Raw genomic sequence first — 17,347 nt, 5'->3', positions numbered from 1 at the left:
ACGTTGGAAATTTGTTTTAACACACATAATTTGTAAACAATAAGTTCTTTAACTAGCCCCTAAATAACCAAGTAATTGCAAAAAGCTTTAACAGATGACTTTATGGCAGAATGGCTAATAAGGAGAGATAAACAAGCATTGTTTTAACAGTTAACAAGCTAAAAAAAAAAAAAAGGTCTAGTAATACCTCTGAAAACTGCACTATTCTGGTCTGGGTCAGAGTGGATCCAGAACTTAGCATGACAACACTGGGTATGAGGTAAAAATGCACCCTGGAAGGGATGGCAGTAAATCACAGTGCACCATTCACACACACTCACAACTAGGGACCATTAAGTTGAGCCAATCCATCTACTTGCATGCTGTTGGGAGAAAACCAGAGAACCTGAAGGAAAGTCACATGGACATGAGGAGAGGATGCAGAGGAACTCTACAAAGACAGTAATTTAAGCTCAGAACACTACCTGCTGTGCCACCAGGGACTGCAGTGTTCTCGGCTGAAAAAAAAAAGCTGTGTGAAAACTTGAATCAGTGAAAGGAAACCTAGGAGTGTGTACCTATACTGTCACTCTGCAATAAATGCTAGAATTCTTGGTTCTCTGCAAAGTATTACATTTAAGGGACACTTTTATACTTTCATACTTCCAGATTTTTTATTTCGTGCCCTAACTATTGTTTGTGTCACAATAAAAATGTATTTTGCACCTTCAAAGGGGTTTGCATGTTGTATAAATCCCATCCACCAAAAATCCATTTTAATTTCAGTATATAACGCATCCCATATGCCATTCTGCATATGCCTGGTTAGCATTAGCCATAGGGTCTGGGAAGACAACTTCCAACAGCACCACTATGCTAATAAGATTTAATGCGTGATTTTCAGGGGTGATGAACATTTAATATGGTTTTCTAAGTTCACAGTTAGTGTATCTAGTTATAGCCAGCAGTTTTTAAGTAGTGAAATGTATATGATGTTAAATCTTCAAATGCTCACCCTCATTCCAGTGAACAGCACAAAGCCATTTCTTTCCCACAGGCACATTGGTAGGAAATGAGTGAAAGCTCACATAGTGATGTTTGCTTAAATGCTTTGGGTATGTTGGGACACTGCAATGTAACTGGATTTTTAAAAACACTTTTATTTATACTTGCAATTTTGTAGCATGGAAGTGTGAAAAATAATGTCCAGTAATGTATTTTACCCATGTTCATGTTAGCTTACTGCATCATTAGAAATATATGACCACACATGCTTGCAGCCCAAAGGAAACATACATTAAACCTAAGGGTACATACCTTAAACAAACGCAGGATATTAGCCACCATGATGGACACTGAGCTAGAAGAAGCACCGATGACACCCACAACTCTCTCTGGCTTCGTGATAATAGGAGATCCACCATCAGCACACTTCACATCCATCCCATCCTTCTCTATAAGTGCCTGGACAAAAGTTAGTGACTGCTCCAGAGCATGTGTATCTCTGGAACAAGTGTCCAGAATACGGGCACCTAGTGTGATGTTTGGAAGCAAGTCATGGTCATTGTTGATGCGGTCCAGAGCAAAAAGCATTGCCTCTAGACGATGAATTCCCTTCTCTTTTTTCAGTTCACCACAGGGCTTTCCACCATGGCCCCTTGCGTGCACTGGGAACAATCCTCCAAGGGAGATGTCTCCATCAATACGAATGGAGTTTAGATGTGTATGACCTGGGCCTTTGGGTTTTGCTGCCAAAGTAGCCAGAAAAAGACTAAAAAGAACAAGCACTGAATATAAGCCATAACATTTGGTCCATCTGACTCCACTTAATAAGGGTGGAGACATTGCAACAGTCCAGTTTTGTCTACGTTTTTGTGTTGTTTTTACGTGGTTCAGAAGATAAGTAGACCCCTTTCAATGGTATAAAAGTATTTTAAAGCTCATTGTTGCATCGATATATCAAGGTAGGTGAAATAAAGTGAAACAGACATTTGGTTTTTCTAGTAAGCTCTGTCTTTTACTCCATTGTTCATAGTTGATAAATATTCATCTCCTTGAGGTCAGGTTTTTCAATAGCTCCCTTTAGGCTTTGTCCTCTGGAGTGACTTCCTGGAAAAGAGAAATGATGAAAAGGAATCAGTCAAAAATGTGTGCAATATCTGGATTGGTTTGGGCAGTTTGAGGCATCCACTCACTCTCTCAACTCTTTCTCTCTCTCTCTCTCTCTCTCTCTCTCTCTCTCTCTCTCTCACACACACACACACACACACACACACACACACACACACACACACACACACACACACACACACACACACACACACACACACACACACACACATACACACACACATACACATACACTTAAATAGTTGCTATGGGCTCCCAAGGTTAGTTCCCACTTGTCTGTTTTGCTACTTTGAGTAAAAGAGCTGCATTCTGATGAACCTTTTCTCTCTCGTCTCACCAAAATTCATATTCTATTCATTTTTTTTTTTGTTTTACTTCTTTAGTGATAGGGTGTCATAAGAAAAAAAAAATTAATTATTCTTCACTCTATATGCTGATATGAAAGAGCAAGTCATCACAGGATAAAAAGTGTTTTCTACTCTTGTAAAATTCTAGTTTTTCCAGTTCCCAAGGAAAGTAAATCAGCATAAATTAAATAATAAAATATGTGCACCCTCACGCAGATTTTGCAAACCTATTAGTGTGAGGGTCTAATAAGTGATCTCAGTTTGATTTTATGTCATGCATAAATAAGCCTAATTTGCAGTTGGGGTTGCTAATTGAAATATATTGGGAAGATATTACTAAGAATTAATGAGAATTACCATATTATCAGCAGGGTCGTGCTCAGATGTTAAAAGAAAAAGGGGCATCTACACTGTATGGAATCATGTGTCTTTATAATGCAGCGGGATATTCTTTGTAAGCTATGTGTAGCATGTGAAGAGGATATATTGACTTTATTGGTTAGATTTCTTGATGAAAGTACATCACTATATATAATGACAACCCTTATATAAGTCTGCTTCTCAAGGTTCTTTATTCAGAAAGACAAAGACATGGCCACTCCCTTTAATTTCTTTGCTTCTTGCTGTCACTTTTTATTTTTATTTCATTACAATGAAAGTTCAAATGTAGAATAAAGATTTATAAAGTGTAAAAAAAAATCTGACAAAACTCTGGCATTGAAACCCACTGCTAGGAAACCATATCAGACTGACCTGAAATCTACCATAAATTATTAACATTTTGTAGTTAGTCAGCTGAGCTGTAAAACAGCATTAATTAGTTCTGAATTTAAAACATTTCTTCTGACAATTATAACATTATAAAATGATAAGTACTTATAAAATTGAAAGGAAGGTGTACAAGACAGTAGTGAGACCAGTTCTGCTGTACTGTATGTGTTAGAGACTGTAGAAGTGAGGAAAAGACATGAGGTAGAGATGGAGGTAGCATGAGGATGTTGAGGTTCTCTTTAGACGTGATGAGGATGGATGGGATTAGGAACGAGCATATCATACCCTGTATGTATGTGTATGTGACAAATAAAAATTGATTTGATTTGATTTGAGCATATCACATGGACAGCTCAGGTTGGCTGCTTAGGACCAAGGTAAGAGAGGCTAGATTGAGATGATTTGGACATGTACAGAGGAGGGAGATGGTTATATTGAGGGATAGAAGGATGTAGGAGATGGAGCTGCCAGGTAAGAGGTCAAGAAAAAGGCCAAAGAGGAAATATATGGATGTGTTGAAAGAGGATATAAAGGTAATTGATGCGAGAGAAGAGGATGCTGAGGATATAGTTAGATGTAAACAGATGATTTGCTGTGGCGACCACTTATAGGAAAAGCCAAAAGTAATTAAATAAGTAATTCTAAAATTATACGTACATTATAACGTTTATATCATTGTAATAGTGACTCGTTACTGTGGTGTTTTTTTTTTCTTTTTTGTCTGCTACCAAGTGATACTCTTCTAAGTATTCACTGTCTGTAATCACCCCCTGTGCTCTTTTGCCTAAAAAACACTCACTTTATATGCATTCTGTGTCTCCCACACAGAAGAAAGAAGAGGAAAATGGCAAGGAATATAAACTTACTGAAGCAAAGGAGGGTCAATGTGCAAAAAATGACTCATGCCTGATGCTTTTTTCTTATTCTTTTTTCAACTCCAAGGTTAAAATTCATTATAGACTTAAATAACATTATTAATTTATATTGAAAGTGGCACGTTTAACAAATTAATTAATAGACGCACAATCACCTCCATCCTCTGCACAAGCACTGTAAAACATGACATTTTATCAGGTATAAATCTCTTATAGTCTTTTTTTCTTATTATATAAACTATTTTTAAGTATTTTAAGTTGAATGAAATGAACAATTCAATCTTGGAAATTGAAGCTCAAACCGTGTAAATACATCTAATAACTATTTTGAATAATTTATTTGGATTAATAATAACCTAATAGAAAAAAAACGAGACGTATTTACCAATATTCAATATCTATTTTTACTTGTTAAGATTTTAATTTCAGTATATAACGCATCCCATATGCCATTCTGCATATGCCTGGTTAGCATTAGCCATAGGGAAGACAACTTTCAACAGCACCACTATGCTAATAAGATTTAATGTGTGATTTTCAGGGGTGATGAACAATTAATATGGTTTGCTAAGTTCACAGTGTATCTAGTTATAGCCAGCAGTTTTTAAGTAGTGAAATGTTTATTTATTTGGCAGCTTTATTTATTTATTTATTTATTTGGCAGCTTGATTGATTTTGAGAATAATAGACAAATTCTCCATAATTATGATTTACTAACTGACCATTTAACAAAGTCGTGTACAAGCCTCAATATCTTAGCATGTTATTACACTTTTCTTGATTTGGGCAAAATATTAGCAGCTGCATGAGTGCCAGTGTTATCTAATCACATTGCAAGAAGATACCACAACCATGACCTATTTTTTCACTACAACAGATTCAAAATTTTCTGCAACTGTCTTTTATTGTTGCTCACCAAAGCTCAGAAACTCATTTTAACCTTCACTTATAAGTGTATTAGAAGCAGCACACTGCAGTGGTCTATAATCCCAGTACTAAGCTCAGCAGACCATTTTTATTCGATCTCACCTTTCTTCTTTTCACGGTTACCCCTTACTCGTCTACTTAGAAGATGCAGATATGTCTCCTAAAATGTCTGATACTTAAAACTGGATTTTTGTTGGAGCCATGAAATGATTTTTTTCAACCATATGCTTTGATAAGAGAGACTACAAGGGATTATTCCCCTGAGTATGTACAAAATGGTCCACATGTTTAAGGCTCTTTCTCCAGCTGTTTGTTTCAAGAGCTTTAAACGAAAGTGGATGGTATTATAACTGTCCTTGATTACAGAGAAAACTAGCTGTTATCTACATTCAGTATGGGAAGCCTGAACTACTTAACAAACATGGCTGTGATTTCAGTGATATGTGTGGGAGAAGATTCAAGCACCTGCTGCTAACAATCTCTCATTACCAAAGTGCTCGGGGAATCCTCCCTCTCTCTTCCAGCAAGCCCTGCACCCCACACCCCATGTGCTTTACCCAAGCTGTTGGCTGGGGAAGTTTGTTAATTAATACCATGAGATAGCTTCGGTAGTGTATGAGCGAATTTATGTCACTCAATATACTGGACTTGCTGAAGAAATCCTTTAGAGATGCAACCATAGAGCTTGGGACACAGGAACAAATGAATTATCTTGATTTGCATATACATAAACAAATACAGTATGTTATGTTTCCTTCTTAATCCATATATTTCCACAAAACATGTAAGAAGAAAGCTGATGGGTTGGCACCCCATGTAGGGTGTCCCTGAATTGTGCCCCAAGTGCCCTCAGAGATACTCCAGTGGTCCAGTGGTACAGAAACTGGATGGATATTTGGATGAATAGGTGAAAAAGAAAAAAAATGTAAAGATGAAATATGAATTGTATGCTATATGGCCAGTAGTTTGTGGACACCTGAACAATCACACCCAGAAATGCTTGTTGAAAATCACATTCCAAATTTGTCTCCCCTTTGCTGTTAAAGTAACCTATTCTAGAAAGGTTTTCCACTAGGTTTTGGAGTGTGACTGATAATTTGCCCATTAAGCTACAAAAGTATGAATGTCTACTCTTTATTTGAGCTCTAGTTTTTTCTTGTGAAGACAGTGTTTTTTCTTAAAAAGGATAAACCAACATAAAGAGCAGATGAAAAAAACAGAAAATTTATCAGCCTTTGCACAAGCTTTAAGCAAAGCCAATTCAACAATTCGGAATCTCTTAAAAAGAAAGAAACCACTATTATACCAGACATGGCCAAAGAAAACAGAAGCACTGATGACAGAAGCATTTTGAGAGCTCTGAAGAAAATCCTCAAAATCAACAGTGGTGACATTAACAAAAATGTCCATAGGGCAGGTGAAGGTGTCACATAGAGGCCATAGCAAACGATACAAAACAATCATTGCCAGTAGGAATCTGAAAGCCAGAATGATATTCACAAAGACATACAGAGATGAGCCACAAATGATCTAGAACCAAGATTAACCTCTACCAAAGGCCAAAGTGTGGGGGAAAGAAAGAATCTGCTTGTGATCCAAAACATACAAGCTCATCAGTCTGGCATAATAAAGGTACCTGGCTTCGGTTTGCATGGCTGCTTCTGAAATGCGCTCACTAATCTTAGCAGCAAAATGATTTCAGGAGACTACAGAAACATTCTGACAATTTACAGAGAAATTCATCCAATCTAATTAGGAGAAAATTCATCATGCAGCAAGACAATGCTCCACACTATAATACACAACAAAGGACTTCATTATCGGAAAAACATAGAAAGTGGAACCTATTGAGCATGCAAAACATAAAACAAATGAAATGCTCATAAAACCAGAGGTGTTATGTTCTAAGTTGTTAAACATATCTCGTGTAAATATCAGGGAATGAAGGCTGATATACTGATCATTGGCTAAATTTCACCATTTTATCTCAAACCCACAATGTCTTCAGTGTACAAAAAAAAATGGTCCTGCTGCTTCAGTACTTTCAAGGAGTACTATAAAGCTGAGCTGAAATATCTGCTATTGTAAGAGATCATGTAGGCAAATATTTATACTGAAACCCTTTTCCTTTTAAGTTGGCATGAACCTTGAGTCTATGTTAGAATGTTACCACAGGTAGGAAATGACTACACATGCTCTGGTACACAATCCCAATTTTAAAAAAGCTGTAAGAGGATTAGAGTTGTAACTGAACACAAGCCGAAAAATAACTGTTTGTAGGACTGTTGACTTAACTACAACAAATAAATGAAAACTTTAGACAGATTTATATGATAGCAAACATATTTTGTGATGAAAGATTTGTAAGCTGCAGAGTAAACAATGTGGATAAAAGAATTATTGTCCCTTTTCTATGGCTATTGTTTGAGTGTGTACCCATTAAAACTTTGGAGAAAAACCTGGGAAAAAGAAACAATTGCAATAAGAAAAATGAGTTTTAGGTCCCGTATTGTCTATGTTCACTATTGTTCTATGCTGTATTGTATATGAAATACTAGATATAATTAATTTGAGACCCTCGTCCAGTAATAGATTATGAACCATAAGCAATTATTATGGCCCATTTGCAAGTTTCTAAACAGAATGCCATTTCTGCTCACAAAATAAATGGTTCAGATCTCACAAATAGCATTTTATAGATATACAAACCAGTCTAACAGAACTGCAATGTTGTTAATGTCAGCAGAATTCTGCTTATGCTGTCAAATCAAGTTTTGAAATCATGTGTGTTTTGCAGCTTCATTAAATCCACTACACCAACACCATAAAGCCAGTTAGAGCTGTAACTGATCTCAGATAAACTCCCTTCAGAAGGTTAACAAATACAAAAACGTGCATGTACTGGAGTAAAGGTTGCCTGTGAAAGAGGTACTCATAATCCTGTAGATCCATTGCACATTCATTTATTAGCTCACTAAAGGTGGCAAGCCCCTTTCAATACACATTTCCATTAGGTGAGTCATTTCTTACAGTTCATTCATTTGAATATCAGTTAGTCAATAGTGACTCTACTCAACGTAGAGAAAAGGGCATTAGTGATGACACAGGATGTGATTCAGTCTTTCTGACAAGCAGCTTAGAGAATTATAACTGTTTAGACAATTATATTTCATTGTTTTATTGTTTTTTCTGAGTGAAAGAGTGATCAACTAATATTAATATTTAACTCTAATGTATAGTATTGAGAATGGTATTTTGCATTGCCAATTATAATATGAAAATATAATTAATATGTGTAGCTTATATAAGCTTATATTGAAGTTTGTATTGCTATTTGTTTGTCATTGTCATTAATAGATCATATATGGATCAGGGACTTTTTAAATGTTTTATAACATTATATAAGCATGGTGTTTTTGTGACAGGATTTTTTTTTTCTATTATACAGTGCTATTTAACAATATTTCAAGTTTGAGCTGGTGATTTGCTAGAACTAGGTGTGAGAACAAGCAAGGAAAAAAGTACTCTATTTTGGATATTTTTATAAGATAATAGCAATTGATAATAGCCCTATTTGGACAGCATTCATTTTACATGGAGAGCATTTTTCTCATTGCATCATTTACAGGTGCTATTTAATGCTTTTATTTCTGACTAGATTTTCAGTGTCAGTGTTTTTTCTTGTAGCTTTGAGAATATCCCAGCTACAAAATACAATAGTTAAAGTGTTCTCACAAACCTGATAATGTTAAACTGGTCCATACTACACAATTTTACATGCAGATGGTGTCTCCTGCATAAAATAACATTTTGACCGGTGATATAAGCCTCATTTGTCAGTCGTTGCATGCGTGTCCAGGGAATCTTTATAAAGACTTAAAGCAATTATGAAATGATTGATGCTTTGCAGGAGACTCTCAAATAATATAGCTGCTATGGTCCATTATCACATTGTCTAAATTGAGATCCCATTATAAAGAAAAAGAAGATAAAGTCAATCAAATGAGCATGCCATTGCTAGCTGACTTTATTTGGTTACATTATAATCCCAGAGATGCAGATATGCAATAATATCTCACTATATGCCACAATATCAAGAGATTACCACATGATATATAAAAGAAATTATATATAAAAGTAACCAACACAAGCATCCAGATTAGTTGGAAAAGGTGAAATCACTAGTTCCATGTTAATTCACAGATGTCCAGATGTTTTTATATCACTGAACAGAACATCATTATTGATGTCATTATGAGAATATAATGTCTCAGGATGGCTAATGTCCACCACAGAAAAAAGGACAGGAGAAATTGATCTTTGGAAAGTAGAAAACCCAAATCCACTCTCCAATGAATTTCAATAACCACAAAAACTGTAATAATATGATTTTATTTTAACCATTGTGGTAGGTCGATTACTCTAGCCCCAGGCTATAGGATTACATGGATTTCAGTATATTTCGGTACCACAGTTCATGGCATGCAAGATCCAAATGCTGCAGGCCACCGCTTAACAATAGTGAAAACTTAAGCGCATCAACAGATCCTTCTTTCCTTTACCTACTACTGTTATGCCCCTAAAGCAAAGCACAAACCTGCAGTATGGGACACTTTTGCTGTTGTCATTTCCATCCAGCTGTGTGCCTCTGGCTATGAGGTATGCAAAAATGTCCCATATAAGTTCAGTGCACTGAGTGAGTGTTAAAAGTAAAAACTTATTCCATGGTCTAATAGATTTTTTCAGTTTTCTGTTGAACAAATAAACCCCTGTAGGTATTACAATTTCATGATTACTTTACATTGTGTTAAAGCAATAGATCTAAACATTAAAAATAAAATGGGATGTGCACAATTTTCCAATTACCCAAAAGGTGGTCAATCAGGTACGGTTGGTTTCTCACATTTCTTCAGACACTTCTTATGCAAATAGAATCCTAATATTTTTAACTGTAGCTATGAAGCTAATATAGTTAACAAGTAGGTAGAAGCTTAAATACAGAATTTTAGCATTAAGATGAATCATCACGTTCTAACCTAAACTGTTTTGGTGAAATGTCAAATAGACTACCATATGAGGGTTCTTACACTGTATGACAAACTGTTATCTATTAAAAAGAAAATCACAGATGAAAAAAGCGGGCATCTTGAGATTATACCAGAGATTTTTTTCCTCTGCAGACATGGTCGTTTATCAGATTATTTTATCCAGTCTTTTATCCTCTGAGAGCTACTTTGTTGAAACTAAGGTGACAAGAGCTACTCATGTTTTATTATTAGTAGCATTTCTTTACATAGCTTATTACCATAAACCAAACCAGCTGAATAAGCTATATCTGTGTGAACTTAAAATAATGCCAATATCACACTGTCATATTCTGCAATAAATCATTTTCAATTAGTTATTATTTACATTACTTAAATAAAGCAGCATGTTAATAGTTGAGTCAAGTTTATTGGTTTAACACAATGGGTTTGCTGACAAAACATATCGATTATCATTGTCAGATTTCCTTCATTCATATGGATTTTGATATTTATCAGCCAATTTAAAAAGACTATTTTCATAAAAAAGGAACACCTTTTGAGGCAATATTCACTTTGAAAACAGAGACAGTCAATATTTTTTACTTTATGTGATTAAATAATAGTATTTTTATGGTGTTCATATGAAAGACAATTATATTTAATAGTTTATACATTTTATCTGAGTGAAAGTGTGATCAATTAATAATACTATTTAACTCTGATGTATAGTATAGGGAATGGTATTTAGCATTGCTAGTTATAATATGAAAATATAATTATATGTGTAGCTTATATACTGTAAGCTTATATTGAAGTTTGTATTGCTATTTGTTTGTCATTAGTCATTATTAGATCATATATGGGTCAGTATAATATTATATAAGTGTGGTATATTTGTCACAGAATTATTTTTTTTTTCTATTAAACAGTGTTATTTTACAATATTTCAAGTTTGAGCTGGTGATTTGTTAGAATTAGGCTGGAGAACAAGCAAGTGAGTACTCAATTACAGTAAGTACTCTATATTGGATATTTGAAAATAGCCCTATTTAGTCATGAATCATTTTACATGGAGAGCATTTTTTAATTACATCATTTACAGGTGCTTTTTAATGCTTTTATTTCCGACTGGATTTTCAGCATCAGTGTTTTTCTGTACCTTTGAGAAAATCTCAACTAAAAATACAGTACTTAAAGTGTTTTTTCAAGAGCTCTCACAACTTAAATAATAGTATTTTTATGGCATTCATATGCTAGTGCAATAGGAAATATTAAATTGTAGGTTCCTAAGAAACATCACCTGCACTAATAAGAAATGTGTTCAGCACACTCGTCCTGCATCTTTATGCAGATAAATATATTGATTTTCATGTCAAATAAAAGTTTTTTTTTTCTTCGGCAGCATCTGAGATTTATTCCTAACTCTGTTGAATCTCCACCAGCTTCCAAGTTGAATTGATCTGCCATGTGTTTTCTTTATCCTTTATCTAAACTACTTTAATTAGTGCTTATGGATTTAAGTTTATATAAGGTTCCATGTATGGTCTTGATGCTATCGGAGTATGATGTGACCAGGGAATCAGACTTCGGGCCATGTCTGGAAATGGGCAAGACGTCTGTGATTTTGATTGGGATAAAACTTAAACATGTTTCTTAAGTTAATTTGATTTTAGCAATTTCTATGAACATTTAAGCAAGCTACTCAGATGTGTGTCATGAGTGACATGTTGGAGACCCCAGGTCTAATAGAAGCATATTTTTTGTATCCTTATAAGTTTTTAATATGAATCATAAGCTCAATATATTTCATACGAATGAATGTCATCCATATTCAGACTTATGCTAAGTGCATGCATAACCTGATTTTTTAGGTGGCCCGTTCAGATTAATACAATTGCATGCAGTTCACATCTCTGAGGATGCCTGATTATTCTTGTGCACACAGCTAATTTCAATAAAAAGAGGTGTCAGATAAAAGATTTCTCAATATTGCCCAGAACTCTACATTTAAACTTAAAGCCTTTACACCTGAAAGTAATGGGGAATAGATAACACAGACTGATGAGGCTGATCACATTATTTCTTTCAATTGCACACAGACATAGCATAAAAACAAGACACAATTTAAAAAAGTATAGATAAAGTTTCTAAAAGGAACACGTTCAGTTTCACAATTATTGGTAGCCTTGATAAAGATGAGCAAAAAAGGTCACACAAAAATGTTTAATTAGCTTAATCTCACACTGAAGATGTGAGATATCTAAGCTTTAATTAAAGTAAATATGTTCTAAGAAAATAAAAACCCAAACTAAATAAATAGAAGTAATACATTTGTAACTGAAGCATTTAGGATTCTGTGGTTCAATGACCACAGAATAAACATTTGTTGTGGCAATCACAGTTCTTTGACGTGTGGATTAAAAAAAAAAAAGATTTAACTAATTAACCCCAAAGCCAAAAATCCTGAACCTAGAATTCACCTGTAGTCTGTGGCTATATAGTAGCACCATATTAAACATAATTATACGATCCTAATAACAATGGAGAACAATGGTAGAAAAAAGAATGTCTATCTCTGTATAAAATAACCAGCACAGAGATCTGCAGGATTTACAGGCTTGCAGGAACCATTTGATACACAGTTATCTATTAAAATACTATTTAAGCCCTATAAAGAATCACAGACCTTAGGGGTAAAAGACACTGCTGCAGCAGAAGCATGGACAATTTGTTTACTTATTTCATAAAATCATATTTATATATGTAATATTGCCATCAAATGGCAGTCTGGTTTGTTTTATTTGCTTTGGCCAAGATGTAAATTTAAATGGCTAAAAAAATTGTGAACTAATGATGCTAGAACACAGTTATAGAACACAGTCACTACACACAAACCAGAGCAGTATTAAATGTGTGCAGTTTTTGTATGAACTCCTTCCTAAGTACAGCGTATCACACTCATGGGAAATGGTTCTTCCATGTGAATCTGGGGCATGTTTCTCTGTTAAAAATCCCAATTATTGACCCAAAACATTTCATAATTTGCTTTATTTTTGATATTATTGACAAGTGAGTATAATAAAAAACCCCATAGCCCCTCACATTCAGGCAATTATCCAATCAGTCAATCAAAATAGCACAGGTCAAGGTTGTGATTCAGTTCATGAGAAAACATATCAGACATTAAAATGGGGGGAAAGTTTTTCATCTCGACAGCTTTCATGGTTGCCAGTGCCAGATGGACTGTTTTGCATATATCAAAAACTGGTGATCTTCTGGGATTTTCATGTACAACAGTCTTTAGAGTTTACACAAATGGTCCAAAAGCAAACAAACAAACAAAAAAAACATCCAGTGAGCTCTGTACACCCTTTACTGATGAGAATGGTCAAAGAAGAATAACCAGACTGTGTCAAGCTGACAGGAAAGCTACAGTAACTCAAAAACACTTTTCAGAAGGGTGAGCAGAAAAACATAATTTCTCCATATTCACCTGATCTTGCTCCTTGTGGTATTTTTTGTTGCCTGAAACTATAAATGAGACTGAAGAGGAACAGATGTCTCAGTGCACTGTCATGGTGAATTTTTCCTGATACATTGACAAATCTCACACAATCATAATAAACTCCAGCATACAGTGGTCATAAAAAGTTTGCTCTAGCATAGTAGTGCTTTAGTAGCTATGCTATCATGCTTTTAACATCTGCTATGAGAATTGAAGAAGAAAAAAAATCAACAAATTCACATACACGACCTTGAGACAAGTATTGCACATATCCACAAGGTACGGTGGCACTCAGGAGACTGACTCACCAGACTGTAAGCATATACAAGCGAGCAGAAAACAATTTCAGTCACATCTCACACACACATAGTGTTTAAATTGTTGCTGTGATTTAATTTTCAGGGAAGTACTAGGCTATCTAGCACAGCACTATGAATATTAATGAAACATTTTTTAACTTTCCAGCTTTTTGGTGAAAATTGTGGGGAAAAAATTTTTTCTGAGCTGTACAGGAGAATGTGGACATAATGTAATGACCTTCAGAACTGTCATTCTAGTCTCCCTAATTGGAAGACAGGTCTTTAGAGCTAAATAATTCACTGTCATTCTCTGGTGGGAACTCTGCCACATACTGTACAAAGATAAGCTGTGAAGGTGATTAATATTTCATCGGCAGTGAGTAGAGGGGAATGCACATCTAGCCTGAGCAGAAATCGTGGATCTCTGGAGTTTGGTATGTAGCTGTATAAAAAATGCCTTACATCAGCAGAGCAAGAAAAGGTCGATATCCAGGCACACAATGGAGCAACCTTTCACAGCTCAGTAATGAAGTGTGCATGGATGGATTCATTTGAACATTAAACAATTAACCTGGAGTAAATCAAAGGCAGTGTGCGGCAACTGTCTTAACTCAGCTTTGCAAATAAAATTGTGCAATGTAATGCATAATGAGCTTGCATACTCCCAGAGTATATAAACTAATCTGTTAATACAGTATACATGAAATGCATGATTTCTAAACTTTTGACATTATTGTTGATCATAAAAGTTTTTCTATCAAATGCAAAGTCTGTTTAAAGAAAAATACTTTCAACTGAGACAGGATGGACACTGCAGTCTAACTTTTTTCTTTCTTTCTTTCTTTCTTTCTTTCTTTCTTTCTTTCTTTCTTTCTTTCTTTCTTTCTTTTTCAGCATAGCTGAAAACAACCTGCAGGATTTAACCCATAAATATGTCCGAACAAAAATAATACAAAATGTTTTGGATAATATCTCTAAATCAGAAGGCAAGTTTCTTAAATGCAAAAGAAATGATGAAACTATGAATGAGATTGAATTATTAGTGTGGTACTGATAAACAGGGTTTAGACAATTACACTAAAAAACAGGTTGTTTGGATAGAGTATCAGGTCAGTTGTGCAGCATTTTACCTGAATACTACAGTGTTATACACTGAGCAAAAATGGGGACATCGTTTTTGAAAACCTGTCAATGCTGGCCCACATTCCATAACTCATTTTTCATCTTCCTGCAGTTATTCTAACTAACAGGTTTCTGAACCCTTTATTGACCCAACAATTGCAGGACTAAAACAACACATTGTAAATGTTCTGAACACAGCAAGGCACCAAGTGCACACACTATTAGTTAATTAAAGGCAACCAGTACAAAAAAATTATAATATGAAGTCAGCTCTAAAAGACAGAAACCAATATCTAGTTAAACTTCTAAGCGAACTTGCATTGTCTCCGTGCTCCCTGACATTTGGGAAAAATTCATCTAATTGAGTATGAGAGGTAACATCCACCTCTAACATAACATCTCTCTCTCTCTCTCTCTCTCTCTCTCTCTCTCTCTCTCTCTCTTTCTCTTGCTCTGCTTATATGTGATGTGTGTGCATTTGTGTGTGCATGCGTGTGCATGCATGTGCATGTGTGTGTGTGTGTGTGTGTGTGTGTGTGTGTGTGTGTGTGTCTATACTGCAGGACTGTTAGCCTCCATGTGCCCCCAGAGAAGAGGGAGGAGTTCAGTAATTGCCTTGCAGTGATTCTCTGTGGGAAAGGAATGGAGTAAGAAAAGCAAGATGAACCATCGCACTGGCATTTGTTAGTTCATCTGCAACTGTGCTGCAGCTTGAGCACCAAGAACATCATTAGCAATGTAGACAAAGAACACACACCTGACAGCATGTTGTGCAATAGACATATTGTGCTGGTGGGTCTTGAGGTTCAATTACCATTCCTGAATTTTATAGCCACTGTGCATAATGATTATGTTCATTGTGTGTTTTTTTTGAGGAAAAAGACTCCTCATAACTCCTCGTAAGGCGTTTCCTATCTCATTACATAGAGCCAGATGTTCTTTCCTCTGCCATGCAGACAGCTGGAGCAATCATTATGTGACAGAACATATGCAAATGCATCTTTATTTGGGGATTTCCAAACATCACTGTCACGGTTCATGCCTGGAGACTACAGTCAGGCTAGGGTAACAAGAGGAAATCTATATTTACAAGACAGACAGGTTCGCAGAGTTCAAAACCAGAAACAAATGGCATATAACAAGACAATTAGGAGCTATGGAAACTGTAAACTGCTTTAAGAATGTAGTACAAACCATGCAGGACTTTGCCAGGTACAAGGTAGGAAGCATAGCTTAAACAGGATAAGAGGAAATAACCAAATGAATATTAGAATGAATAACATTTTAAGTCATGTCAAAACATTTTTAAGGATGTATAAGGAATGTGGTGAATATAGTCTGGAGGACAACAGCAGGCAAAAATTAATAGCTTTTATGCTTCAAGCTCTGTGAATTTGAATTTGCTTCCTTCAGTGTCCTCGCAGACAAAGAAAACATAACTGAAATTAAACAAATTACTTTTCCATGAAGAAAATTGGAATGCAGAAATAACTCACTGAAATTACATCTCTGCTTTTCTGAAGAAGCAACCAGCTGATGGAAATCTTCTTTCCAGCCTCTTTGCAGTCAGCACAGATCTTCATTATTCAGTGTGCAGGTATATATCACACTTTACAAAGTTGCATTTAGAATGAATGAAAAGAAAAGTATTTAAAGCTAGTTTATAGTGCTATCTATTTTTTAATATAGCACATTGGTTAACAATATAACTTATCAGTTATTCAGCTTACAAAGGCATCCAATAGACTAAAGTAAAATATTCTGTTCTATATTTAAAAAATGCATCATTATACTAGCTCTAACTGTATTAATGGCATTAATTAAATAATGTGTAAGGCAAACAAATTACTGCCAGGTGAAGAAATGTTTCTTTCATTAAGAGTCACTAGAAATACAGCTCAAGACAGTGAAAGTGAAATAGCTAAGCAGGTATTTTACCTTAAATCATCTGAGATTTTTTTTTATTTTAGAATTTCTATTAAAATTTTTCTATAAACAATTCTCCTTACACTTCTGCAATTTATTTTATTAAGAAAAAATACTGATTATTTATCAAAAACAAATATTTTTCTCATTATTGTTTCTGTTAATATTGCTTAGCAGATATGTTAATAATTGAACAACAACATTAACTTACAAGTGCTTTTTATAGACATTGTGTGTACATGCTGTAATCAGTTATGCAGTGTTAGTGAAGAACATCGTCAGTTTAACTGAAGTGCTAATTGGATTTGAAAACTAAGCATTTACAGAAATCTTCCAACTCCTCAAAGTCAGCCCCCCAGCTTTATGTAATGAAATGCTTATTAAAGTAATTCTCTAAGGTGGGCTATATCGCTGACAGAACACCAATATGAGGCAGGCT

General features: G+C 35.0%; 1 protein-coding gene across 3 annotated transcripts in view; it reads right to left on the bottom strand.

The window, feature by feature from the left end:
- LOC113642703 (metabotropic glutamate receptor 4-like) overlaps positions 1 to 17,347 on the bottom strand; it is a 118,676-nt gene that overhangs the window by 77,562 nt on the left and 23,767 nt on the right. For all 3 annotated transcript variants that reach the window (XM_047813081.1, XM_027146312.2, XM_047813082.1), the window contains exon 2: positions 1,297 to 2,088. In XM_047813081.1, the coding sequence (XP_047669037.1) occupies positions 1,297 to 1,824 (528 nt within the window). In that variant the 5' untranslated portion in view covers positions 1,825 to 2,088. The remainder of the gene's footprint in view (positions 1 to 1,296; positions 2,089 to 17,347) is intronic.

This window comes from Tachysurus fulvidraco, chromosome 5 (genome assembly GCF_022655615.1).
Source record: "Tachysurus fulvidraco isolate hzauxx_2018 chromosome 5, HZAU_PFXX_2.0, whole genome shotgun sequence".
Taxonomy (NCBI): Eukaryota; Metazoa; Chordata; class Actinopteri; order Siluriformes; family Bagridae; genus Tachysurus; species Tachysurus fulvidraco.
The sequence above is the reverse complement of the archived record's forward strand: the minus strand, read 5'-3'. Positions and strand labels throughout refer to the sequence as shown.